Below are 22,354 nucleotides of genomic sequence, written 5' to 3' on the forward strand. Positions count from 1 at the left end.
ACCTGTTGTCTGGCTTACAGTCACATCTTAGGCCTCACTTAACTCCTCTGGGCCTCTGTTTCCTTATCTGTAAGATGGTAACGGTAATAGTACCAGCCTCATAGGACTTAGGGGAATTAAATTAATACATGTAAAATTTACGACCTTGTCTGACACGGGTGCCATACATACATGTCACACATCCATACGACAGTGTATGCCACTTCATAAACATTAATTTCACTCCTGGAGTTGAATTTGCTTAGATAGTTTGATATTGGGTTCACAGGACGGTCCGGATCAGAATGCAGGAAATAGAGGGAGGCAAATGAGGCACCCGGGGAAGTTGACCAGGGCTCACTCATTTAATAGATCAGGACCGGAGAATGATACTAGCAGCTAACACTGATTGAATTCCCGCTATGTTCCAGGCAGTGCCCTAAGCACTTTGGGTACGTTAACTTGCTTAATCCTCGTATCAACCCCATGAGGGAGGTACTATCACCAGGCTCATTTTACAAATGGGGAAACAAAGGCACAGAGAGGGTAAGCGACTTCCCCAAGATCATACATCCAGTAAAGAGCACAGCTGGGAGTCAAACCCAGGCACTCTGGATCTTAAACTTATACCCTTAACCTCCATTCCACGTGGCCTCCCCAGGCCTACCAATCAATTTTGCCCAACGGCTGTGCAAAGAATGAGCATCAACTTTCCCTTCATGCTCAGAGCTCTACGCCCTTCAGTGCCTGAGAAGAGGGACTTAAGGGAGGACCCAGCCCAGGCCTTGCAGAGGAGGGATGGGAGGGGTCATCTCTGCCCAGCTGGTGGATGGAGGAGGCAGAATTGGGGTTGGACCTTGATGGGAATGAGGGTGGATACGGCCAAATCCAAAAGCATTTTAAGTTATCTTCCTGGCTCCTCTGCAGCATTTGACTATGGTCTCCTTCTGAAACCACTTTCCTGCTCATAAAGGAGTTCCTTTCGTTGCTTGGGAGACACTGTAAATCCTCTTCAGGGCAGTTCTAATTACGTGCAGTGTAAAGACTTGAGGATCCTCCAAGAAGTCCTCCAAAGTGGCTCTTTCTCTTGTTTGACATCCCTACGAGACGTGCACAATTGTACGAGATAAGTTTTACATATCACTTGCATGTCTGGCAATAAGCTGAGAACTGGTAGGCAAGTGAAAAACAACCTCTCAGGAGCCAAACAGATGTCAAAGTCCATCCGCTAACACACGTGGATTTATTTAAGGTTTACTGTTGAAAGAGTAGACTTTGGAGTCAGATAGTCCTAGAACTGAAAGCTGGTTCCACCATTGTTACCTGAGCAAACCTGGCCAGGTCTACTCCTGCACTTTAAGCCTCAATTCCCTCCACTCTCCAGTAGGGATAACAGTACCTACGTCATGAAACGGTTGTGAGGAATAATGAGATCCTGCATGTAAGATGCCAATACTTTGGCACATAATTGGTAAGTAACAAAAAGTGGCCATGCCAACTTGATGATACCATCCTCTTCTGCCTCCCCAGCCTTTAAATGTTTCTGTCCCCCAGGGTTCCATCTTTGGTTCAGTTACAACTCTACAGTTTCAACCAGGACCATGGGTGGGTTTTACTTTTTGCATTTCTACAATCATTCATCGGTTAATCTGGAATTCTTATCCGTAGCCCACTTCTCTCCCTGGAGCTCCGGGCAGGCCTCTGAAAAAGGATGGGGAGTCTTGTGAGAGCTATGAAGGGAGCAGGTCCCAGGCACAGAGAGGCTCCTAAGGCAAGGCCGTGTGCTCTCTAGAGACTAGGGCCAGCCCATGCCAGCCCACAAAGCAAGGAAAGAAGAGGGTCCTGACCAAGTTGCCATATGCCTGCCAACTGAGCAAACCTCCTGAACGGGAAAGAGAGTGATGCTCTACCCTACTCTGTGCTCCGTGGGGCCGCGAACTGTCTCGTGCACCTGTCCATCCGCAGGGCTGGGCCCAGCACTGGGCACCTAGTGGCCACACAAGTTGCCGAAGGGCACTTAGCTGTTGGAATGGGACAAGGCTTTGGAATTCACACGGTATTTCAATCACAGACTTTTATGTCATAATCCAGGATCTATGAGATCTTGGGCAAGTTAACTTTTCCAAGTTTGTTTTCTCATATACGAAATGAGGCTAACATTAGCACCCAGCCTATAACGTTGTGCTAAAAGACATAACACAGAGATTTAACACGTGCCTGGCCACTCATATGCTCAATGATCATTAGTTGTTATTATTATTATTGTTATCTGCAGTGAGATTTCCAAAGGCTGGAAACCCTCAGCAGAGGAAGGAAGGAATCCAGGGCAAGGTCACTACCAGACAGTGAAAAGGACTGCAATTTTTAACTTAGATTCAGAACAAGAAGAACAAGGAAGGGGTGGGTTCACTTTTGAGGGAAGCTGCTAGAAAGTTAACCAAGGGAGATAGGGAATTATTCAGCTCTCAATAAAAGTCTGTCGTAAGGGAGGATGATCTTCAAATTATAAAAAAATAAAATCAGCATCGTTTGGAAAGGAAATAGAAGCTCAATAATACAGAAGGAGAGTCAGCGAGCGCCTCTTTAAATTGGCTTTTGCCTCTAGACTCAAAAATGACATCAGAGGACATTCAAATAACTTGCAGATGTGAGCAGTGTCTGTAATCTTGAGAACTCAGAACAAAATCTTTCCCAGTTTTCAAAAGGGGTTTGTATGCATGTGTGCACGCACATGCATGTGTTGGGAAGGGGGTTTAGAGTGAATTCTGGGAACTGCAAACCACTGAGTTCAGTGGTGATCCCCAACTAAACAGATGGTCTATGACCATTTAGAAAAGAAACACTTGACTACTTTTGGGTTCACTTGAAACAAGGTACATCAGACGAATCTCACTTCTTTTTTAAAAGGGGATTTACCAACTGGTGAAACAGTGGATTTGTTTTGGTAAGGCAATTCATCCATGTATTCGGCATTTATTAATCACTTCCTGTGCCAGAGACATAAAGACAACAAAGGCCTGGTCTCAGAAGCAGCTCATATGGTGGTTGGTCAATAAGGTGGTGACCCAGTGGCTGGCTGGTAATGACATTTAGCGTAGTCATAGCTAGTGGAATGGCTTTGCCCAAAGCCTGCAGATTACTGGGTCAATGTCAATTCAGAGGGAGATCTTGGATCTGCTTTAATTCATGTCCTGTTCAATATTTTGATCAAAGGCCAGGTTCGGAACACCCAGAAGACATGCTTATCAAACGAGCTCATGGCAGAGTGAGGACGGCTACCTGCTGGATGGTGGAATTCTGATTCAAAATGATCTTGAGAGCTGTTGGAATGAGCAATGCAACCGGTAATAAAATCTAACCCAGCTCAAGGTTGCACTAGGACATTAAGAACCAAGTTCCAATCAAGGAAAATAAAGCCTTAAAGCTGACTCTTGGGAGCAATAAAAATATGAAGGACATGGAAGGTCCAGGGGTGGGTGAGAGGTCCAGACTCCAAATGAAAAGCCTGTGAATGGATCTGAGAAGCACTTAGAAAAATGTCTGGCACATAGTAAATGCTATTCACAAGTTAGCATTTATATACAACTATTAGTAGAAGCCTCTCATCATCCTGCAGGGTGAATGAGTTTACAATCCCCAGGTAGGTCACTCACAGCCACGTGGACTAAGCTCTCCTACTCAGGGGTCCTGGCAGAGGAGAGGATGCTCAGTTACCTTCTCCCCAGGTGTGACTGAAATGCGCCATACGCAGTGCATGTGGGCGGAGTAGCCGTTGGGGTACTCGGGGGAGGAGAAGTTGCCCGTGCTATCTTGTAGGGTCTCTCCGCAAGCTGTCGAGGAAAGGAAATGACTGGGTTGCTGGCTGCAGGTGCCCAATCCCCCCCCAACTTTCTGGCTTCCCTGCCCTGAGCCCTGGCATCCTTTGGGGGAGAGGAGAGAGTCTGGGATGGCCCTGTCCCCTTAAGATCCATCCCTTCTCCTTTCCGTTCTACCTAGTGCTGCAGGATGCCCTGTTGTCAAGGCAACATGGATTCCAGAGTTAAGGTCAAGCTCCTTTGGAGGGCCTCACTCCCTCTCACTCACTGAGAATCGCTCTGCGCCCCCCATTTTCTGCTCCTACTGTCCCTCACTCTCACCCTCAGAAGATGGGTGGCTCAGCATCTCCCCACCTGATCCAAGCCCCAGTTTGGGTCTGTAACTTGAACACTCCCCCTCCCTGGGTGCCCCCTCCCCCGACACCAGGCAGCCTCAGCCTTTTATAAGTCTCACAGCCTCAATCTTCTTGGCCCCAGGGCCTGCCCTCCACCCCACCCTGGCCTGTCCCCACCCCTGCCCCGACCTGGGCACTTGTAGAGCTTGCGGGCCTGGGCAATGTCCCCCTTGCTGAGCCGGGTCCTCTGGCCGATGGGAGGCTTCACCCCATTCACCTCGTACTTGGGAACGATGGTGTCCAGGAAGATGCCCCTGAGGAGGAGAAGACCAGCCTGGGTGCGAGTCTGATGGGAAGGAGGGCGGCTGGCATGCGTGCACTGAAGGTCACGACCCCGCAAGAGCCCAGACATTCCTCAGCAGGGTCAGGGATGGGTGGAGACATCTCACCCTGTCATTACACTGCCCTCTGACCAGCAGCCACCCTGCTCCGTGGCAGCCATACCACAGGGCCTGGGGGAGCCCCAAGGAACACTTTGGGAGGTCGGGGACATGGACCTAGGAGGCCCTGGGGACACACCTGTGCTCCGGCTCAGTCTGGCCCAACTCCCAGCCCTGGGAGAGCTCCAGATCCCTGTCAGTCATGTCTCAGCCCTGCCCGGCCCTGCTTCTGAGGCCCCCTGTGCTGATTCAGCCCTGACTACACGTCTCCCAGGACTACCCAGGGCCAGCCCCTGCTGGCACGGGCTACTCCTGATGGCACCTGGGAAAAGGCCAAAGGGCAGGCTCCACCGTGGCCAGACCAGACCCCAGGGACAGCCCCGCTAGCTCCTGATCCATCAGTGTCCCCTGTCCCCTCAGTTCCTGTCTGCTAGGTCCTGGATGTTTCCATCTGGGAGGAGCAGAAGGAAGGGGGAGCAGGCATCCCTCCACCTCCCCAGGGCCCCTGACTCACACCCAGCTGGGTAGAACTCAGCAGGAGGTGGGGTGGGATGTGGTGGGAAATGTACAGGGGGTGGTCTGTGGGTATGGTGGGTGGGATGACCTCACCACCCTTCCTTGGTCTCTGTTCCCTCAGGTCTGGAAGCAGGAAGAGTGGGTCTAGAAGGAGCATCTGAGGAGAGGGGGAGGACCAGGGTCTGGGAGAGCAGAGACAGAGGATGAGGACAGAGCCAGGCATGGGAAAGGCCAGGAGGGGTGCGAGTTGGGGTGTTGCGGCGAGGCAGAGGAGGAGGAGGGGCTGTTTCCCACACTCTGCTAAGGAGAAGCTGGGACGGGGAGGCTGGGCCACTACCTCTGGGGGCTCTGGCTGTGAGTTCTGGGAACCTAGGCCCAGGACAAAGAGTAGGTGTATACGTGCTCGTGAGCTGGGGAGCAGGGCTGGTCCAGGACAGAAGCCAGACTTTGTGCCAATCAGCCAATTACGAAAAGGTAGACCCATCAGAGAGACATGCCCCCTTTGGCTGAGGGTTGAGGGAAAAGCTCAGCTCCTTTGGGCGGATACAGTTCCAGGGCCACAGCACACCACGCGGCTGCACGGCAGCTGGGTTTCAGCCTCCCGGGCCAGGTGTGCCCAGTACTAGGTGAAGAACCCAGGCTCTGTGAGTCCCGGCCCTGCCATGCACCCACCGTGGAAGAGGACAGCAGGGCAGGCAGCACCCACGGGTCCTCTGCTCGGGGGCCGCAGCCACCCAGAGGCCCACCCTTGTCCTCGCCAACGACCCCAGCAGGGCAGGCTAGTGCAAAGTGGGAGGCCTACGGAGGGCAGGGCTGGGCTGCCCCAGAAGAGGCTGGGCCCCATCTCTCACCTGGAGAATGTGTTCCGGGCATAGTGCATGATACTGTCAAAATCATAGGTCTCCCCCAGGGATTCCACCTCCTGGACCTCCATCTTCAGGAAGTTATACTCCTGCCCTGCGAAGACCAGGAAAAGGGTGTGGGGAGGTGGGAGCGGGCGGGTCTGTGAGGGATGCAGTGCTACCTTTTCAGGGTGGGGAACGGGGTCCTCCCTGCACTTGAGAGGTGCCCCCCTACCTGAGGGTCTGGGCAGCTGCCAAGGGAAGCCTGGGGGAGGGGCGGGTCTCTAGAAGAGTCTGTCCAGCAGGGGGGTGGGTGGGGTTGAGGGCTTGCTGGAGGGAAGGCTCAAGGGAAGATGGGAAGGAGGTGCCCATTTCTAGAACCACAGGGAGATGAGAGCAGTGAAGAGTGGAGGAGGCCTGGGGAGAAAGGGAGGAAGCAGGAAGGGAGGGAAGAAAGAGCACAGTGGGGAGAAAGGAGAGAGGAAAAAACCCTTGGAGGACAGCATAGGCCAAGAGCAGGAGACTGGGTAAAAGTGAAGAGAAAGTCTGAGGCAGCATGGGAGATGGGCCGACCCCTTCCCACCTGCCCCCGCTAAAGGCCAGGTGGGTTCTGGCTGCTCCAGACAGCCCCTGTGTGCAGGACCTGGACCTCTCCTGGCCCCCCATCTGACAACTGATTTGCAGTCCCTGAGCTGCTACTGACCCGGAGGAGATGCTGCAGGGGAAGGGTCTGGACCCCAGGCAGGGCTGTGACTACCCAGCTGGCTGGGACTATAATGCTGAGTTGACCAAAGGCGATGGCTTGAGGGAGCAGCTCCCACCCTGACCAGGAGCCCTGGAGGGGCAGGTAGAGGTGCGTACCTGGCTGGATGTTCTCGCGCACGATGGAAACGTGGCGGTCTCGGTCAGGCCGCGTGTGTTCATGCCAGAAGCCGATGACATGACCCAGTTCATGGACCACGATGCCGAACTTGTCACAGTTCTTGCCGATGGAGATGGCCTGGGGGCCCCCACCACGGCGGCCCACGTAGGAGCAGCACCTGGAGGGCGGGGCCAGCTCAGGGGGGCGGTCCCGAGCTGGGGGAGTGCATCCACTCAGGGGTCGGGTGTGGCTGCCATGGGGGCCAGGGAGTGGAGGGGTTGGGGAGGGACCCGAGTGCGGGATGCCCGGACTGTGTGCTGGGGTCTGAGCCACATCCGGGGCAGCTCCTGGGGAGATGCCCCATGGCGGGAGGGGACAGATGACGCAGGGCCGTGCCCAGATGGGACAGCTGCAGTGCTCAGGACAGAACATGGGTTGGGGCGATGGCCGAGGGTACAGTGCCCAGGGGCCCCTGCTCACCCGCAGGGTCGATAGGTGAACACGATATAGCTGTCCTCGTCTGTGCGCTCCAGGAAGGTGACACAGGTGTGCTTCTCCCAGTGCCTCATGGCCTGCCGGAAGACTGCCCTCTGGCTGCCTGCCAGGACAAGGGAGGCCAGGCTGTTACAGTTGTCCAGGTGGGCCCAGTTCCACCCATTGCTAAAGAGTCAGCCATTCATTGGACAGACAGGCAGAAGGTACCACTCACACCATCATGCACGACAGGGCTGTCCTGAGGCCAGGCCACGGTGCAGGCTGCTCCCCACATGCCCGACATCATGCTCACCAGTGAAGTTTCCTCCAATGACAAAGGGGATGACCCCATCGGGCCACACGCGCTCTGGTCTAGACGTTGCTGCCCTCCGGCTCCGGGACCTGCTTCTCCATCTCCCGTGACTTTTCCTCTGCGGCTGCCCACTAGTGCTCTGACAGTTGAGGGTGGAAGAGTTTCCTGAAATTGAAAGAAGAAGGCATTTGGTAGCAAGGGAATGAAGAGCAAGAGAAAGCAAATTACAACCGACCCTCATTATCTAGGGATTCCGTATTTGCCCACTCAGTAAAATTTCTTTGTAACCCCCAAATCAATACCCTCAGCTCTTTCACGGTCACTTGCTGTCATGCACAGAGCAGTGAAGAATTTCAGTCACCCAACAGGCATGATCCCAGCTGAGCATGAACAAGGCGACAGGCTGCCTTCTCGTTTCAGCTTATACTGTAAATATCTTTTTCACAATCTATTTAGTGCAACATTTTTTTGCATTTTGTGCTTTTTCTTGGTGAGTTTGCTGTTTAAAATGAGCCTCCCCTTACCCCCCTGTAGTGCTGAAGGGCTGTCTAGTGTTCCCAAGTGCAAGAGGGCTGGGACGTACCTTATGGAGAAAATACCTGGGTTAGAGAAGCTTTGTTCAGGCATGAGTTACAGTGCTGTTGGCCATGAGTTCAACGTTAATGAATCAATGCTGTATTAATTAAGGTGTCTTTAAATAGAAACACACATAAGACTGGGTTATGTATTAATGAGTTGATGAAAATGTGACCAGAGGCTTGCAGGAACCTAACCCTGTATTTCTCCTAGGAGTAATGGCTCAGAATTTGCTAATTCAGTGTTCGCAGTGACTTTATGGAATAGCTGTAAGGTTATTCTATAACTCTATTCATAACTACCATGAACAGAGAGAACTGACTGTCAGTGAAAAAGAGAACAGCAGTGTACTCGTTTCCCCAGACCTGCAGCGGACCTGAGACTAGGAAACAGTCCCGTCTCAGCCAATAAACCTTCATATTTATGGAGCATACAGAACTTGATGTCCTCTTTAAGTATTCCCAAGTACATGTTCTCATTTGACACAGTAGCTCTCTGGATGGACTGGGCAAGTGTCGCTATCTACATTTGACAGATGAGGAAACTGAAGCCCAAGATTTGCGCAAAGTCAGATGGTGGGTTAGTGGCAAGTCCAAGTTATCCAAATCTCCATTCTGCTTTCCTCTTGTCCCATGTCTACTCGTCCCCACTAGGGTCAAGTAAGCCTTGCTAGTTACCAGGCTACCAGGTCACCCTCCAATGCCAGCTGCTCTCTAGGGTAGTTTGACCTTTACTCCATGGCCTGCCCATGCCAGGGTCCTCCCTCCTGCCAGACAGGACAACTGCCTGGCACCACCAGAGTGTGCCCAGAACAGGTCCCAGGTGAGAATCCCCCACTCGGGCAATGGAAGGGTTACCTGTGAGCAGGACCACAGTCCAGAGCGGTGAGAAGGCTGAACAGAACCAAGACAGCCCAGGCCCTCAACCCTCCCATTCCCTCACACATGCACAAGTGCCAGGCTCGCTGCGGGGGGCGGGGGGGGGGTGTACTTGGACCCACCCTTGACCTTGAAGAGCTTTGAGTCCAGCTGGGGAGAGAGACATATAAACAAATCATTGCAGTGTGGTGCGACTTGTGAGATGCTAACAGTGTAAGCCCAGAGGAAAGAGCACAGCGAATGGTGGCATGGTCAGGACTTCGGGATGAGATCAGGGAAGATTTCACAAGAGGAGCTCTTGAGATGGGCTTTAAAGGATGCGTAGAGTCTTGCAAAGTGGGAGCAGGAGAGGAAGCCAGGTGGGACTGTGATGTGCAACGAAGAGCCTGGGATTTGGAGTGAGAAGGCTTGGGCTCCTGTCCCAGTTTTGCCACAGACTAGCTTTGGGACCTTAAGCATGTCACATTACCTCTGTGACTCTTAGTTTCTGTACAGATGGTCTCTGACTTCGCATGGTTCTACTTACAACGTTTTGATAGTACGGAAGTGATAACACACTCAGTAGAAACCGTACTTCGAATTTTGAATTTCCTGGGTTAGTGATAGGCAGTGTGATCCTCTCTTGAGATGCTGGGCAGTGGCAGCGAGCCGCAGCTCCCTGCTAGCCACACCATCACGACGGGAAGCAGCCCATACGCTCACAACCATTCTGTACCCAGACCACCATTCTGTTTTTCGCTTTCGGGACAGTATTCAATAATTACGTGAGGGATTCATCATTTTATTATAAATGGGCTTTGTGTCAGAAGATTTTGCCCAACAGTAGGCTGGTGTTAAGTGTTCTGAGCACCTTTAAGGTAGCCTGGGCTGAGCTATGATGTTCTGTAGATTAGGTGTATTAAATGTATTTTTGACTTAAGATATTTTCAGCTTATGATGGTTTTATCAGGATGTAACACCATCACAAGTTGAGGAAGATCTGTGTCTGTAAAGTGGGAGTTGTCCTGACCTACCTGTGAAGGTGATTGGGGACAGTCAAGTTAGACAATGCTTTTGAAAGTACTTTGTAAACTGTAAGCAAAAAACAATGTGGGTGGGGGCTTCCCTGGTGGCGCAGTGGTTGAGAATCTGCCTGCCAATGCAGGGGACACGGGTTCGAGCCCTGGTCTGGGAAGATTCCACAAGCCGCGGAGCAACTAGGTCCGTGAGCCACAGCTACTGAGCCTGCGCGTCTGGAGCCTGTGCTCCGCAACAAGAGAGGCCGCAACAGTGAGAGGCCCACGCACTGCGATGAAGAGTGGCCCCCGCTTGCTGCAACTAGAGAAAGCCCTCGCACAGAAACGAAGACCCAACACAGCCAAAAATAAATAAATTAATTTTAAAAAAAAAGATTCTTTAAAAAAAATAAAAATAAAAACAATGTGGGTGCTTAGCTTCTGGGTATGTCTACACTTGCTACTGCCCTGGGGAAGGGATAAAGATATCCCAAGGGAAGACAAACCCTTATGCTGGGTTGAAGCTCATGGCCTCTGTCCTGGGAGGGCCTGGCTGGGAACAGGGAGGTTCCTTGTTTTTCCAATTCTGGAACCCATTTCTGGGACAGAGAGGGGCCAGCCCGTACTGGGTGTACCTGCAGCTTTGATGGAAGACCTGCTGGTTGCACGCTGTCTGAGATCCGCAGCCTGCTGCACCTGGAAGGCCCTCAAGTCCTCCTCATCAAGGGCGATGTCCCCAAGGAAGGCAGCTGGAGAGAGAAGAGGCCGGGGCGAGTCAGTCCCCCCTTACCCAGCACTGAAAGCCCAGCCCTGTGGGCACAGCCCCTGGCCCCAGCAACTGTAATCCTCAAGTGCCTTCTGACGAAGGGGAAGGGACGTGGGGGCTCTGAGGATCTCTAGGGAGACTCATGATCATTTTTCAGTTGGAATCTCAGCAAAGCGGATGCCCACCCCCACCAGACTGTTAGCTACTGAAAGCCACAGTCGTGTCATTTATTCCATCATTCTTTAGCAAATGCTTAGTAAGCACCTACTGTGGGCCGGCGCTACTCCAGTGATTAGCAAGACAGAAGAGGTCCCTGCTCGCAGGAAACTGACCTTCAAAGAAACACAAGTAAACAAATACGGAGCTCGAGAATTCCAGGAAGGGATGGGTGCTACCAAGAAAATAAAAGGGGATGAGAGGACAGAGTGTCTACTTCGGGGGCCCATAACCTTAGCATTGTGCTGAGCATTTGGAATTCACTTAACAAATGCCATTTCAATTACACTGAGGGGAGCTTATACTGAGGGGAGCCAGGACACCTGATGGGCTTGGAGGAAAAGTTTTAATAGTTCTCAAGTGATTCATATTCTGAGTCTCAGAGTCCCCTCTCTGGAGGAAGAAAGGCCTGGGGGAAAAGAACTCCGCTAACGGGACATTTTGATTTCTGGAGCTGGGGGTGAGGTTTCCAGAGGGATGGGTTAAACAGTCTATCTGCTTTTTGAGAAACAGAGGCCCTGGAGCTGAGCGCTTTGGAAGGAGCTCAGATGCAAGCTTCAAGCTGGGCTGCTGTGGGGGAGGTGAGAGGCTGGGCTGGAGGTGGAGCAGAGAGCAACCTCCCCCCAGCTCCACCCACAGTGACATCTGCTTCTCATCCCAAGAGCTACACAGGCCTGGTGGGCAGCGTTACACAAATTGTTTTAACCTTGAGGCCTTGCACACAGGTTTCTCCTCCCCAGATGGCCCATTGGGTGGACAGACAGACAGACAGACACACACACACACACACACACACACACACACACACACACACCCCTACTCATCAACACAGAATCAGACACATGGGCCAGTGTTCCTCCAGACACACGGTGACATCCACAGCCATGCCATCAAAAACAGAGCTATAAAAGTCACAGAGACAACCCTGCACGCACAAGCAGCACCCATACCTAACCCCTTCTGGTGGGAGGCACTCAATAACGTTTGTTCAAGTTAAGGATCACGTCGATATTCTTTGGGCTTGCAAACACGTGCCCCAGACACACACTCTTCTATAGATGTGACCTGGAGCTGGATGGGCAGAATGTGGGAGTGACTTTAGCAGTTATCTAGGCCAACTTTCCATTTTACAGATGTGGAAACTGAAGCCCAGAAGGGCAATGATTTAACTGAGACCATGTTGCTAGTCACTACAAAGGCTGGATTTATAACTCACACCTCCTGATTCCCAGTCCAGTGCTCATTGCACTGAAGTTCATCATCTTGCAGAACCCATATTCTAAATACTCACTCAGACACACACATCCACCAAAAAATACACACATCACAGACAGTCCTAAAACACACATGCAGAAGCTCCAACACACAGAAACCCAACTGCAAGTTCCAAGCCCATTAAGCCAGTAACAGTAGCAATAATGACACCTCATGTAAATGTCTGCTGAAATTTACGTGGTGCTTTCCAGTTGACAAAGTGCTTTCATATTAATGAATTCATTAATCCTGGCCCACCAGGGACATGCCCATTAAGCCAAGCTCTACCCATACACTTGCCTAGGAGTGTCCCATTACAAACTCTTGGAGAGATAAGATAGTGGCTAGATTTGAGCCCACCTCCCTGACTTGAGAGATCAAGACACTTGGATGTGAGTGGGGAAATGACTTGGCCAAGGTCACCAGCTGGTAGGTGGCCCAGAAGTTCTTCCTCCACACAGGAAAGATTCTCTTATTGAAAACATCACCCTTGGCGGCCTTGGCTCAGCAACTGATGGGATAGCAATACAGGCGCTTCTCAGCTGACGTGCAAGGGTGGCCTTAGCAAGGATATGGGATGGTAGGTACACCCCACGGAGGTGGTGGCGGGTCCTACGTGCTAGTGTTCATACGGGCATTCATGTCCCACGTGAACGCCCTCACACCTCTGCTCACTTTGCACCTTTGCACAGACGCTGTACCTCCAGGCTCACACAGCCACATCCACAGACATCACCAAGTACACATGTGGCTGGACATTTAGACTCATCTTCAGACATAGCTGCAAACAGCAAGGTCTTTGGAGTCAGACAGACCTGTCTTTGAATCCCAGCTTGACTACTTCTCACTGACAGGTCATATGAACTCTTCTAAACCTCAATTTTCTCCTATATAAAAAAGGAACAAATAAAAGAATCTGTCTCCCAGGATTACTGCACGAAATAAGGCATGTAAATGAAGCATCTAGCACGAAGCCTGGAGCACAGTAAGAAGCCACAGAATGGCCACTGTTAATATCGCCCCAATAGTAGCCCTATAATCTCAAGTTCATCTCTCTACTTTCAAGGGCATAGAGTTTTCACCCACACTGGCCTCCTGGCTGAGTGAAGCCCCCAGGTGCTCAGAAGCAGAACCTTAAATTCCAAGTACAGAGGCCACAGAACTGTGTTGGCCTGCGGGACCAAGGCGGTGTGGAGGACAGGGTGAGCGGAAGGTGGGACAAGCTCTGGGCTAGCCTAGCCATGGAGCTCACTGTCAGCAGTGCCCTGTGGTGGGAATGTCATGACTGAAGAATGCGTGGGAACTGAGGGGGGAGGGGAGAGATGGGGGTAGGCAGGAGAGCCTGATGGCCAGGAGCTGGGCCTGAAAGCCCTCTTCATTTGGGATGCCCTCCGGGGAAGCTAGGGAATCTGGATCCTGGAGAGTCCAGGATGCCCCTCCTTACCAGGAAGGAAGCCCTGGGTCAGGGTCAAGGTCAGGATAGTAGTTGTTTTCAACACAGGATCAAAAGTTTTTGTTTTGTTTTCCAGCTGTAAACCAGCCAGGAGCACTTATGGCTGCTCCATAGCCAGTTCCCCCCCGCCCCACCCCACACACACACCCGCCCCACAGCAGGAGAGGAAAGAAGAGAGTAAGCAGCGCATCCTTCAGGTCAGCCCCCTCACTGCAGTCTCCTCCCCTTTTAGGGGGAGAGAGAGGAGCCTGGCTGGTGTGACGGAGCCCCAAAGCCATGTGTACCAGACATACTACGCATGTCCCATTACACAGATGCAAGCTTCTTGCTGGGGGAGGACATGTGTAAGCTCCTGCAAGTGTTTGCGTGTACTTAATCACAGGTGTACATTTACACACAGGTGCACATTTGCACATGCACTTACATGTACTCAGGGGTACCAACATGCACAGTTGAACAGACTTGCCCATAAAGCAGGGGCACACCCACAAACGTACAAAAAACACACTCTTGACTACTTCCCTGTGCAAGCCCTAGTGTTTTCAAACACACAAAGAACTGCACGTGCATACCCCATTTCACAGGCTACACCCCCAGAAGGAGAGGGGCACCTTTAGAAATGGAGAGGGGAGAGGAGAGAGAGAGAGATTAGCCGATTCCCCTAGCTATCCTTAGGAGGTAAGCTTTAGTGGCCTGAGGAGTGATACATTCTACTCCCTCCCCTCCCCCAATATCTTCTCCCCAAATCCCTGGAGAAACTAGAATTATTGAGAGTTCCTTCTTCTGGGGGAGTCCCATCGGTCCCCCTCCATCTGGAGCCCAGGGAGATTGTAAGACTTTTCCTGCTCCCTTGGGGCACCTAAAAGAGAAGGTGACTCATGGAGCAGGGGTATAGGTGGGTGGGTGACTCATTCAGCATGTCTGGAGGGGGAATGTGGTCTGGCAAGAGAAGGAATTGTTTCTCAACCTCTGGAGCTGATAACCTACTCCTCTGAGGCCCCCTGAAGTCCAAACCTGGGCTACAAAGCCCCTGGGATGAGGATGCTGACAAAGGCCGGTGAGCTACTGGCCCACCTCACCTCCCCAAAGCAGACCTCTGAGCTGCCAGGTGAGGCTGAAGTAAGGTCCTTGCTGGCTCAGGAGAATCCCTGTGGGCTTCTCTGCTGATGGGAGCAGCCGTGTCCCAATTCCTGCCTCTAGGGTCCCTCCCAGAGTCCTGAGTCATCTGGGGCAGCCAAATGGAACTGGGAATCTTAGGGAAGGATTCCCTTGATGGTTCGGCATCCCAACGTACAAGAAATCAGGGCTGACTCGCAATCTCCCTGGGAGAGAGAGAATGGGCTTGGTGGAACCAGCTCTGAGTACACACAGGCCAGCTTGGCTTCCTGCCCATTGTTCTGGTCTTGTCCAGAAGATCCAGGCACCTCTCCAGGGTATCAAGGGTCTTAACTTTGTCCTTACCGCAACAGTAAACCATCACTCTGATGGTAATAACAAGAGGTGACCTCAAATGAAGAGGCCCCGCTCTCCTGAGAGATCACAGGTGAGCCAGGGAGTCAATGGGGCTTTCATTCTTGGTCCTCCACGTGCAAGGAGGAGGAGAGGAAGAGGAGAGAGCTGGAGAGCATCAAGTGGGTAGAGGGAGCAGGGAGAGCCAGGTGCATCCAAAGGAAGTAAAGCCAGACACGCCTGCCACTGCCACCTCCCGCATCTGGAGGGCAGGGCTCAGAGGGGGCAAGAGGTGAAGGCCGGCAGGAGAGGTTAACACAAACAGAGGAAAGAGCCTGGGGACCTGAGGCCTGAGGGTGTTGGTGTGGGGTCTTAGGAGTCAGGCTGGAGGGAGGCAGGGCTGCACCAGTCACACCCAGGAGGGAAGCCTGGTCTGACCCTGAATCTTGGCCTTGTCAGGCCCTCCTGGCCACCCCCAGGCCTGGCCCAGCTCCCCACGAGCCCCACGAGCTGGAGAGCTTTCTCCAGAGTCCTCATTTGAAGTTCCAGCTCAGCTAGCCCCACCCTTCCATGAAATCTGAGACTGGGGATAGAGCCCTCAGCCTCCCCCTGCTCAAACCCCTCCAATTTCCAACTGGTAGTGAAATACATCAGATTGGCTTCCTACCTATTCTTTAAGACCTTGCCCAGCCTTCCTTCTCCACAAAGACCTCCCCAAACTTCCCAGCTTGCTGTGATCACTGTTTCTCTGCCACCACTACCACCAGGGCTGCAGAGGGGCAAGAGGCACCACCAGGGCTGCAGAGGGGCAAGAGGCTCCTTGAGCCTTTCGGGCTTTCCCTCCTTGGTTTGCGCAGTTGGTTATGTCCACGTGTGTCTTGTGCCCCTTTTGGACTGTAAGCTCCTTGAGGGCAGGGGCCATGACTTATAATTCTCTGTATCTCCCACAACATCAAGGCCAGGGCCTGGCACCTCCTAGGCATTTAGTAAATGTAGACCAGTTGAATGAATAAGTGACACCAGGATGGGGTTAGGGAGACACTCCCTTCTCCTGAAAACCAAGCCTATTCCCTCAGAAAAAAATGAAGTCAGAGCGTGAGGCACAGAAAACAGGGGGTAGGCCACCAACATTTATTTAGTGCTTACTGAGTGTTATGCTCTCATATGCATTTTATATATGTTCTCACATATAATCCTTACCACCAACTCTACGGGGAATCAGAGAATCGTATTATCAGTTCCATTTTACAGGTGAGGAAAGCAAAGATCAGAGATGATAATTACCATTCCCAAGATACTACAGCTAATGAGTTATGTGTCCAGGATTGAGAGCTAGGCCTGCCTGCCTCCAAAGCCCATGCTCTGTCCACTTAGCCTCATGTCCACCCCAAGCCCAGCGAGAAAGATGGAGGCTAATGTCTGGTTTGCTCACAGCCCATCAGGGGTGGAGGAGGAAGGGCTGAGAGACTGGCTTTTCCTCCTTGCACTGGAAGGACTCTTATTGCTGCAGTTTGCTCTGATCCATCACCCAAAGAGGGGTCCCCCGGGTCACGACCAGAGCAACCTGCGCCCCAACACCTCATGCTCCACACAGGCACTTCTAGAACTCCAGGCACTGTGCCACTGCCCTGGCTCTGGCTATGTGGAGACAGTCTGAAGTCAGAGGCAGGAAGTCGAGGAAAGGTTCTGATATCTTATGCCCTGTGTGTTCTCTTGTCCCAGGCAGCCTGTCAGGGTCATCCGATCAGGCAAACGGCTGGAGTGCATGACCATCTGGTCACTCTGTGTGGCGGAGAGGAGGGGGAATCCCTCTGGGCCCAGCAGGAGTGAAAGGGTTACACGGGGTCTTCATGGACAAAGAACACACACACACACACACACACACACACACTCCGGGGCCCTGACCTGGACTAATTAGCCTCCAGTGTCTGCAGGACACAGAGGACTGATATACAGTATCTGAGTTCTCTGTTTTTCCCCTTTCCACCCCATTTGGCCTTAGTAGGTCCTCTGGCACACGGGCAGAAGTTAAGTTCCTGTCCTGGGCTGGCTTCTCTAACTTTGACAGCTGTCTCCGAGGTCAGAAACCTGCTGCCGCTGGTGGGGAACATGGGATTCCCAGTGGGCATGATCTCAGAGGATCCGTTAAAAAACTTTCTTCTTCCACTTGCTGGGTGGGGGCCTCAGGAGACCTGCTCCTTGGAGATACAGGCCTCCCTGAACCCAGCGGGACAGACGTGCAGCCCCCGGGCAGCCTAGACAGACAGGCTGGAAAACACCAGTGTGCTGGAGCCCGGGATGGGGGAGAAGGGAAAAGTGCACACACACACACACACACACACACACACACACACACACAGAGGAGTTTGGCCGGGAAAGTTTCCAGTAGAAGGAAAAGCCTCCTTGGCAGCAGGTTTCTCCTGGGACCCAGGCAGGAATCCTCTGGGAAAGACCAGAGACAGCCACGGCAGCTCCCACCAACAGCAGCAAAACTTCAGTCCCTAAAAGTCCCCCAAACTTCCCCCTCCCTCTCTCCCTCTTTCTTTTGTTCCCCACTGCATTGCCAACCAGGCAGCTCCCGGCTTCCCACACCGGACTGTCCTCCCCCAACCCCGAACCCTCAGCAGCCCGCGCCTCCCTCCCAGCCCCGGCCCGCCCGCGCCCGACCCGGGGGCCCCGGGACCGGCCGGTGGGGTGGGGGGCGCCTACCCGCCTTGCAGGGGTCTTTGTAGTTGAGGGGCTCCGCGTCGTCCTCCTCCCCCAGGTCATAGGTGTAGTCGGCCAAGTCGAGCTGCCGGCCCGGGCGCGCGAGCAGCAGCAGCCAGAGCAGCAGCGGCAGCGGCGGGCGGGCCACGCCGGGCATGCTGGCGGGCGCGGCGGCGGCGGACGCGGTGGCGGCGGCGGCGGCGGCGGGTCGCGCCCGGACGCGGGAGCGGACAAGAGGGGAAGCGGAGGACTGGCGGCGAGGGGAGGGCGCTCCCGGCCGCCCGCTCTCCCCCCGCGCTCTCCCTACCTCTTCCCCTTCCCTCTCCTCGCCCTCCCTCCTTCCTGTCTCCCGCCCCCTCTCCGGCCCGGCTTCTCCGCTCTCCCTTCCCTTCTTTCCGTCTCTTTCCTTCTCTCCCTCCCTCCCTCTCCCCCTCTTTAGGGAAATGAGCTCGCTGGAGGGCGGGTTTTCGCCTGGAGCTCGGCCCCCCTCGGGGCCGGGACCGTGTTCGGCCGGGCCGGGACTTGCGCCAGCCGGAGGCGGGGAGGGTGTAGAGCCGGCCGGCCGGGAGGGGGCTCGGGAGGCGCGGGGAGCGGGGCGGCGGGGCCGGGGAGGGGGCTCCGGGCGCCGGGCCCCGGGGTGTTCGGCCCGGCGCCCCTCCCGGGCCGCGGAACACGCCGTCGGGTCAATCGTGCCGCCTCCGCCTCGCTCCGTCCCCCGATTTTGGGCCGTGTTTCCCCGCCTGCGGCTCTCGCACTCTGCCTTTCTCGGACCCTCGCGCTCTCCCATCTCGGTCCCTGTCCCTCTAGTTCTGTCCTGTCTCTCGCCGTCTCCGTCTCGCTTCTCCCTCGGGAGACGCCACTGGAGGGCGCCTGAAGCCCGTGGATTGCTCCCCAGTCCCCTCGCCTCATCACCCTGGGACCGGGGGAGAATGGGAAAGCCCGCTTGGCGTGCCCAAGGCCCTAGCCTTCCCCTGGCTGGCTCCCACCAAGCGCGGGACTGAGGCATGTGAGAGAATAGACGAGGTACACCCTTCGTTTTTCAGTCAGGCTGCTTTATTCTTTGGTGTAGGAACCCCCTTGGGTCCTGGGAGCTGCTTCTCCTCTGCCCACCTCTCCCCACAGCTCCCATTTCTCCAGGACCAGTCCCAGTGGTATTGGCAGGAGCGGCTTCCTGCCTGTCTGCACAAGACCCTTTGCTCCTGGAGCTTTGCTGTCCCTTGCTGAGGCCCTGCGAAGCAAAGGAACACTGTTTATTACGTGAGGGAGAGGGACGTGGCGTGGTGGTGTCTGTGAACCTTCCCTCCCCTGAGCTCTGTAGGTGACCCTGCCTCCGTGGTTCCCCCAGTGCCTGGTCAGCTGACATGACCATCCTGGGCCACTGTTGCTCCAGTGCCCTGGAGGTCACACCTGCTCACCTGATGGGTCCTAGATGTAGTAGAGGGGCACCTCGCCACACAGGGTGCTCACGGTGCTGCCCAGGAAGGCCAGGTCCCCAGAGGATGCCAAGCTGGCGTCACGGCCCTCCTCCTGGCCCAGCTTAGAGGTAGGTACTGAGGGCTCGGCCTGGAAAGAGCACCTGATTTGGAGGCTGGGAACTGAGTTTCTGTCTCACCTGCGGCCCTTATTGTGGGACCTCAGGTGTGTCAGGCAATCTCTCTGAGTAAAGAAGGGTCTGTGCTGGAGTCAGAAGCCCCCAGGGGGTGTGTGGGCTCAGCTGAGGCCAGCAGCTTGGCTGTGGGGTGGGGATGGTAAATGGGTAGGAAAGGTTTGGTGCAGGGGAATCCCAGGAGGGCATTCACCTGGCAGTCCACGATGAGCAGCGCTTTACAGGTGACAAAGAACCATCATCTTCAATGCTCCTCATAGCAGCTCTGGGAGGGAGACCGCCCACTCTTTCTTACCCACACACCCACCTGGAAGTTCTGGAATTTTCTAGTGAGAGTCTCAAGACTTGGGATGCTCTGCGGAGCCATCTTCATGACGTAGCAGCAGGTTCCTGGGGCTGGCTTGTAGGCAATCAGGAGCTGGGCACAGGAACCCCAGAGTTGGTTCGGGAAGGTGCTGCCTAGCTCACTCCTAACTCTGGTCCTTGGCCATCTCCCTCTAGGTTGGGGACGGGAGGGAGTCATACTGGAATCTAGGGCTCAGGCAAAAGTGCTGGGGGGGTGGGGAGAGGTGGACATGTACGAGTCCACAGCTGCATAGGTCTAGCACAGTGTAGCCCTAGGGTCAAGAGGTCCAGGCACACCCACCCTCTGGTAGTCATACACTACGATGCCAGTGGAGCCAACGGAGAAGGTGGCAGTGGTTCCCACACGCTCACTCAGGGCCAGGCGTTGCTGGGCTTCCGGCCCCGCGATGCTCATCTCTAGGACCTAGGGGAGGGCATAGTGCTGCCTGGCATTCCTCTTTCCCCACTCATCATGCCCACCCTCAGTCCCCTTTACTCAAAGGCAATTTTTTCTTCCCTGGGAGCTCAGAGAGGCCAAGTGGAACCAGGTGCTGGAGGGAACAGGTCATCCCACCGTGGGGCAGGGGCCTGGTGAAAAATCCCAGGCCAGGTTTGCCACCCTGTTCCCACCTCTGTCCTTCCCTGAGGTGCCACTTGCCTCCTCCCCTCTTTCCCCTTGGGCAATTTGCTATCTGCCCACCCCATCTCAGGGCCTTTGTCTGGCCTGCCCTGTACCCACTGCCCACCCCATCCCAGGCCTGCTCACCATCTCAGTATGTTTCTGGCTCATGTAAAGAGCTATGAGCAGGGCCCCAACAATCACCACAACAAGGACCACGACCATGATGAGAAAGCGTTTGATCTTCCCAAGACAGCAGGGGATTCGGAACTGGTCCCCAGGGACTGCTGAGTAGTCCTGACGTGGTGGGGCAGGGAGGGAGACAGGTGTGAGGTCATGAGGATGCCCTTTCTTCTCCCTGCACAGCCAGGACACCTTCCCACACTCTCCCGAGGCTGAACAACCAATGCTATGGACATGCAGAGAAGGGCTGAGGAGATCCGAGAAGGCTTCCTGGAGGAGGGGGCCTGGATTCCCATAGATGCTTAGAAGTGAGGTCTGGCTTGGAGACACCCAAGAGAGACTGTTTCACCAGTCTCATCTCCTGCTGTTTCCTCCAGACCTCTGGCATCCCAACCATGCCCAGTCCCTCTCTGTCCTGCCCCACCCCCCATCCATGCCTTTATGCACACTATCCCTTCTTTCTGCAATGCCTTCCTTCTTCTCAAGCTGGTGAGCTCCAACTAGTTCCTCTGGAGCCAGCTCAAATGTTATTTTCTCTGCAAAGCTTCCTGTGATCTCCCGAGTAGTAGCTCCTTACCCAGTGCTTTCTACAGCCCTTTTCACTGACCCCTGTGGTGACTCACGGCCCCTCATATGGGAATTAGTGGCTGACAGTCTATCTCTCCAAGGGTCTCTGTCTTAGTGATTGGTGTCCTTATCTTGATTTAGCACAGTCCTAAGTTAGTTGAGTGAATGAATCTGGATGAGGGAACAGGCCCAGAGGTTGGAGGAGGTAGGGCCCACTACACACAGATACACTCCCGCATACATGCGCACACACACGATCAAACTCACCGGCGGGCTCTCCATCAAGTCCTCTTTGCTGCCCACATCCATCTCGCGGTAGACACCTTCCCCTCCTCATCTCCAAGTGTGACTAGGGTCTTATATGTGCCAGGAGAGAGAGGGGACAGAGGTGAAATACCCAGTCCCTGTCTGCCAGCCAAGCCCTCAGCTTTGAAGCCTGTTTGTTCCTGGTCCTCCAGAGCCGAGGCCCCGATAAGCTAGCTGCAAGAGTGCCTAAGGGCCCTTGGCGCTGGCACATGAGTCCTCTTGGCCCCAGCAAGAGCAAAGCTAGGTAAGGTGAGCCAACCTGCCCTTAGGCGATCTACACCTCTCACTGTGGGTGTCTTGCTGGCGTGCCCGCCATTCTTGCTGGCACCTGCCCCTGCAGTCCTTTGGCTTTTCCTGATCTCCTGCCAGGCTGAACCTCTTAGGCAACCAAGGGTCTGACCCAATGGGTCCACCACATTTCCCAACAGAATTTCCCCTAAGCATAGGGCTGAGCTCCAGGAAGGGGAGCCCCTGTGGACCCGCAGGGACAGTACTAAAGGCACGGGGTGCTTTGGCATCAGTGTGGGCATTCATAAATGGTTCATAAATTCTCTGAGAGCATAAGATTTTCACTTCAAGTATCTGCCTCACCTCCTCCCACACATTTCGTACCTAACCTCAGACATGCCCCCAGTCATTCTTGCCCAGATTCTGAGCACTGTCCCCTCTGGTTATAAATGCTTACTAACACACAGTTTTTCTTTCTTTGGCAAAGGCTTGCTTGTAAGCTGAAGGCTTTTTTTTTTTTTTCTAACCTGCTTTTACTTTTATTTGCATTTATTTTATGCAGAATTTATTTCCAGACCATATGTTTTTGTTTCTTCAGTTTCTTCTGGGACAGCTTTCTCTTCTGTGCAAC

General features: G+C 54.0%; 2 protein-coding genes across 3 annotated transcripts in view; both read right to left on the reverse strand.

Moving 5' to 3' along the window:
* The window catches only part of BMP1 (bone morphogenetic protein 1), a 42,700-nt gene extending 24,570 nt beyond the window's left edge, over positions 1-18,130 (reverse strand). For both annotated transcript variants that reach the window (XM_022562861.3, XM_022562862.3), the window contains exons 1-8: positions 17,873-18,130; positions 10,661-10,774; positions 7,577-7,741; positions 7,270-7,387; positions 6,789-6,967; positions 5,937-6,042; positions 4,319-4,443; positions 3,694-3,809 (exon numbers count right to left, since the gene is read on the reverse strand). In XM_022562861.3, coding sequence (XP_022418569.1) covers positions 3,694-3,809; positions 4,319-4,443; positions 5,937-6,042; positions 6,789-6,967; positions 7,270-7,387; positions 7,577-7,741; positions 10,661-10,774; positions 17,873-18,026 — 1,077 coding nt within the window. In that variant the 5' untranslated portion in view covers positions 18,027-18,130. The remainder of the gene's footprint in view (positions 1-3,693; positions 3,810-4,318; positions 4,444-5,936; positions 6,043-6,788; positions 6,968-7,269; positions 7,388-7,576; positions 7,742-10,660; positions 10,775-17,872) is intronic.
* A 1,164-nt stretch (positions 18,131-19,294) lies between these two features.
* Positions 19,295-21,513, reverse strand: SFTPC (surfactant protein C). The gene is made up of 5 exons (XM_022562891.2): positions 21,457-21,513; positions 20,587-20,736; positions 20,122-20,244; positions 19,783-19,893; positions 19,295-19,432 (listed from the first exon to the last, which is right to left on the reverse strand). The coding sequence occupies exons 1-5, from the start codon at positions 21,496-21,498 to the stop codon at positions 19,295-19,297; spliced, it is 564 nt and encodes a 187-aa protein (XP_022418599.1). The 5' UTR covers positions 21,499-21,513.
* Between the last annotated feature and the right edge of the window lie 841 nt (positions 21,514-22,354).

This window comes from Delphinapterus leucas, chromosome 6, assembly GCF_059928025.1.
Source record: "Delphinapterus leucas isolate spDelLeu-1000000601 "Yukka" chromosome 6, BTC_Dleu_Yukka2, whole genome shotgun sequence".
In the NCBI taxonomy this organism is placed as follows: domain Eukaryota; kingdom Metazoa; phylum Chordata; class Mammalia; order Artiodactyla; family Monodontidae; genus Delphinapterus; species Delphinapterus leucas.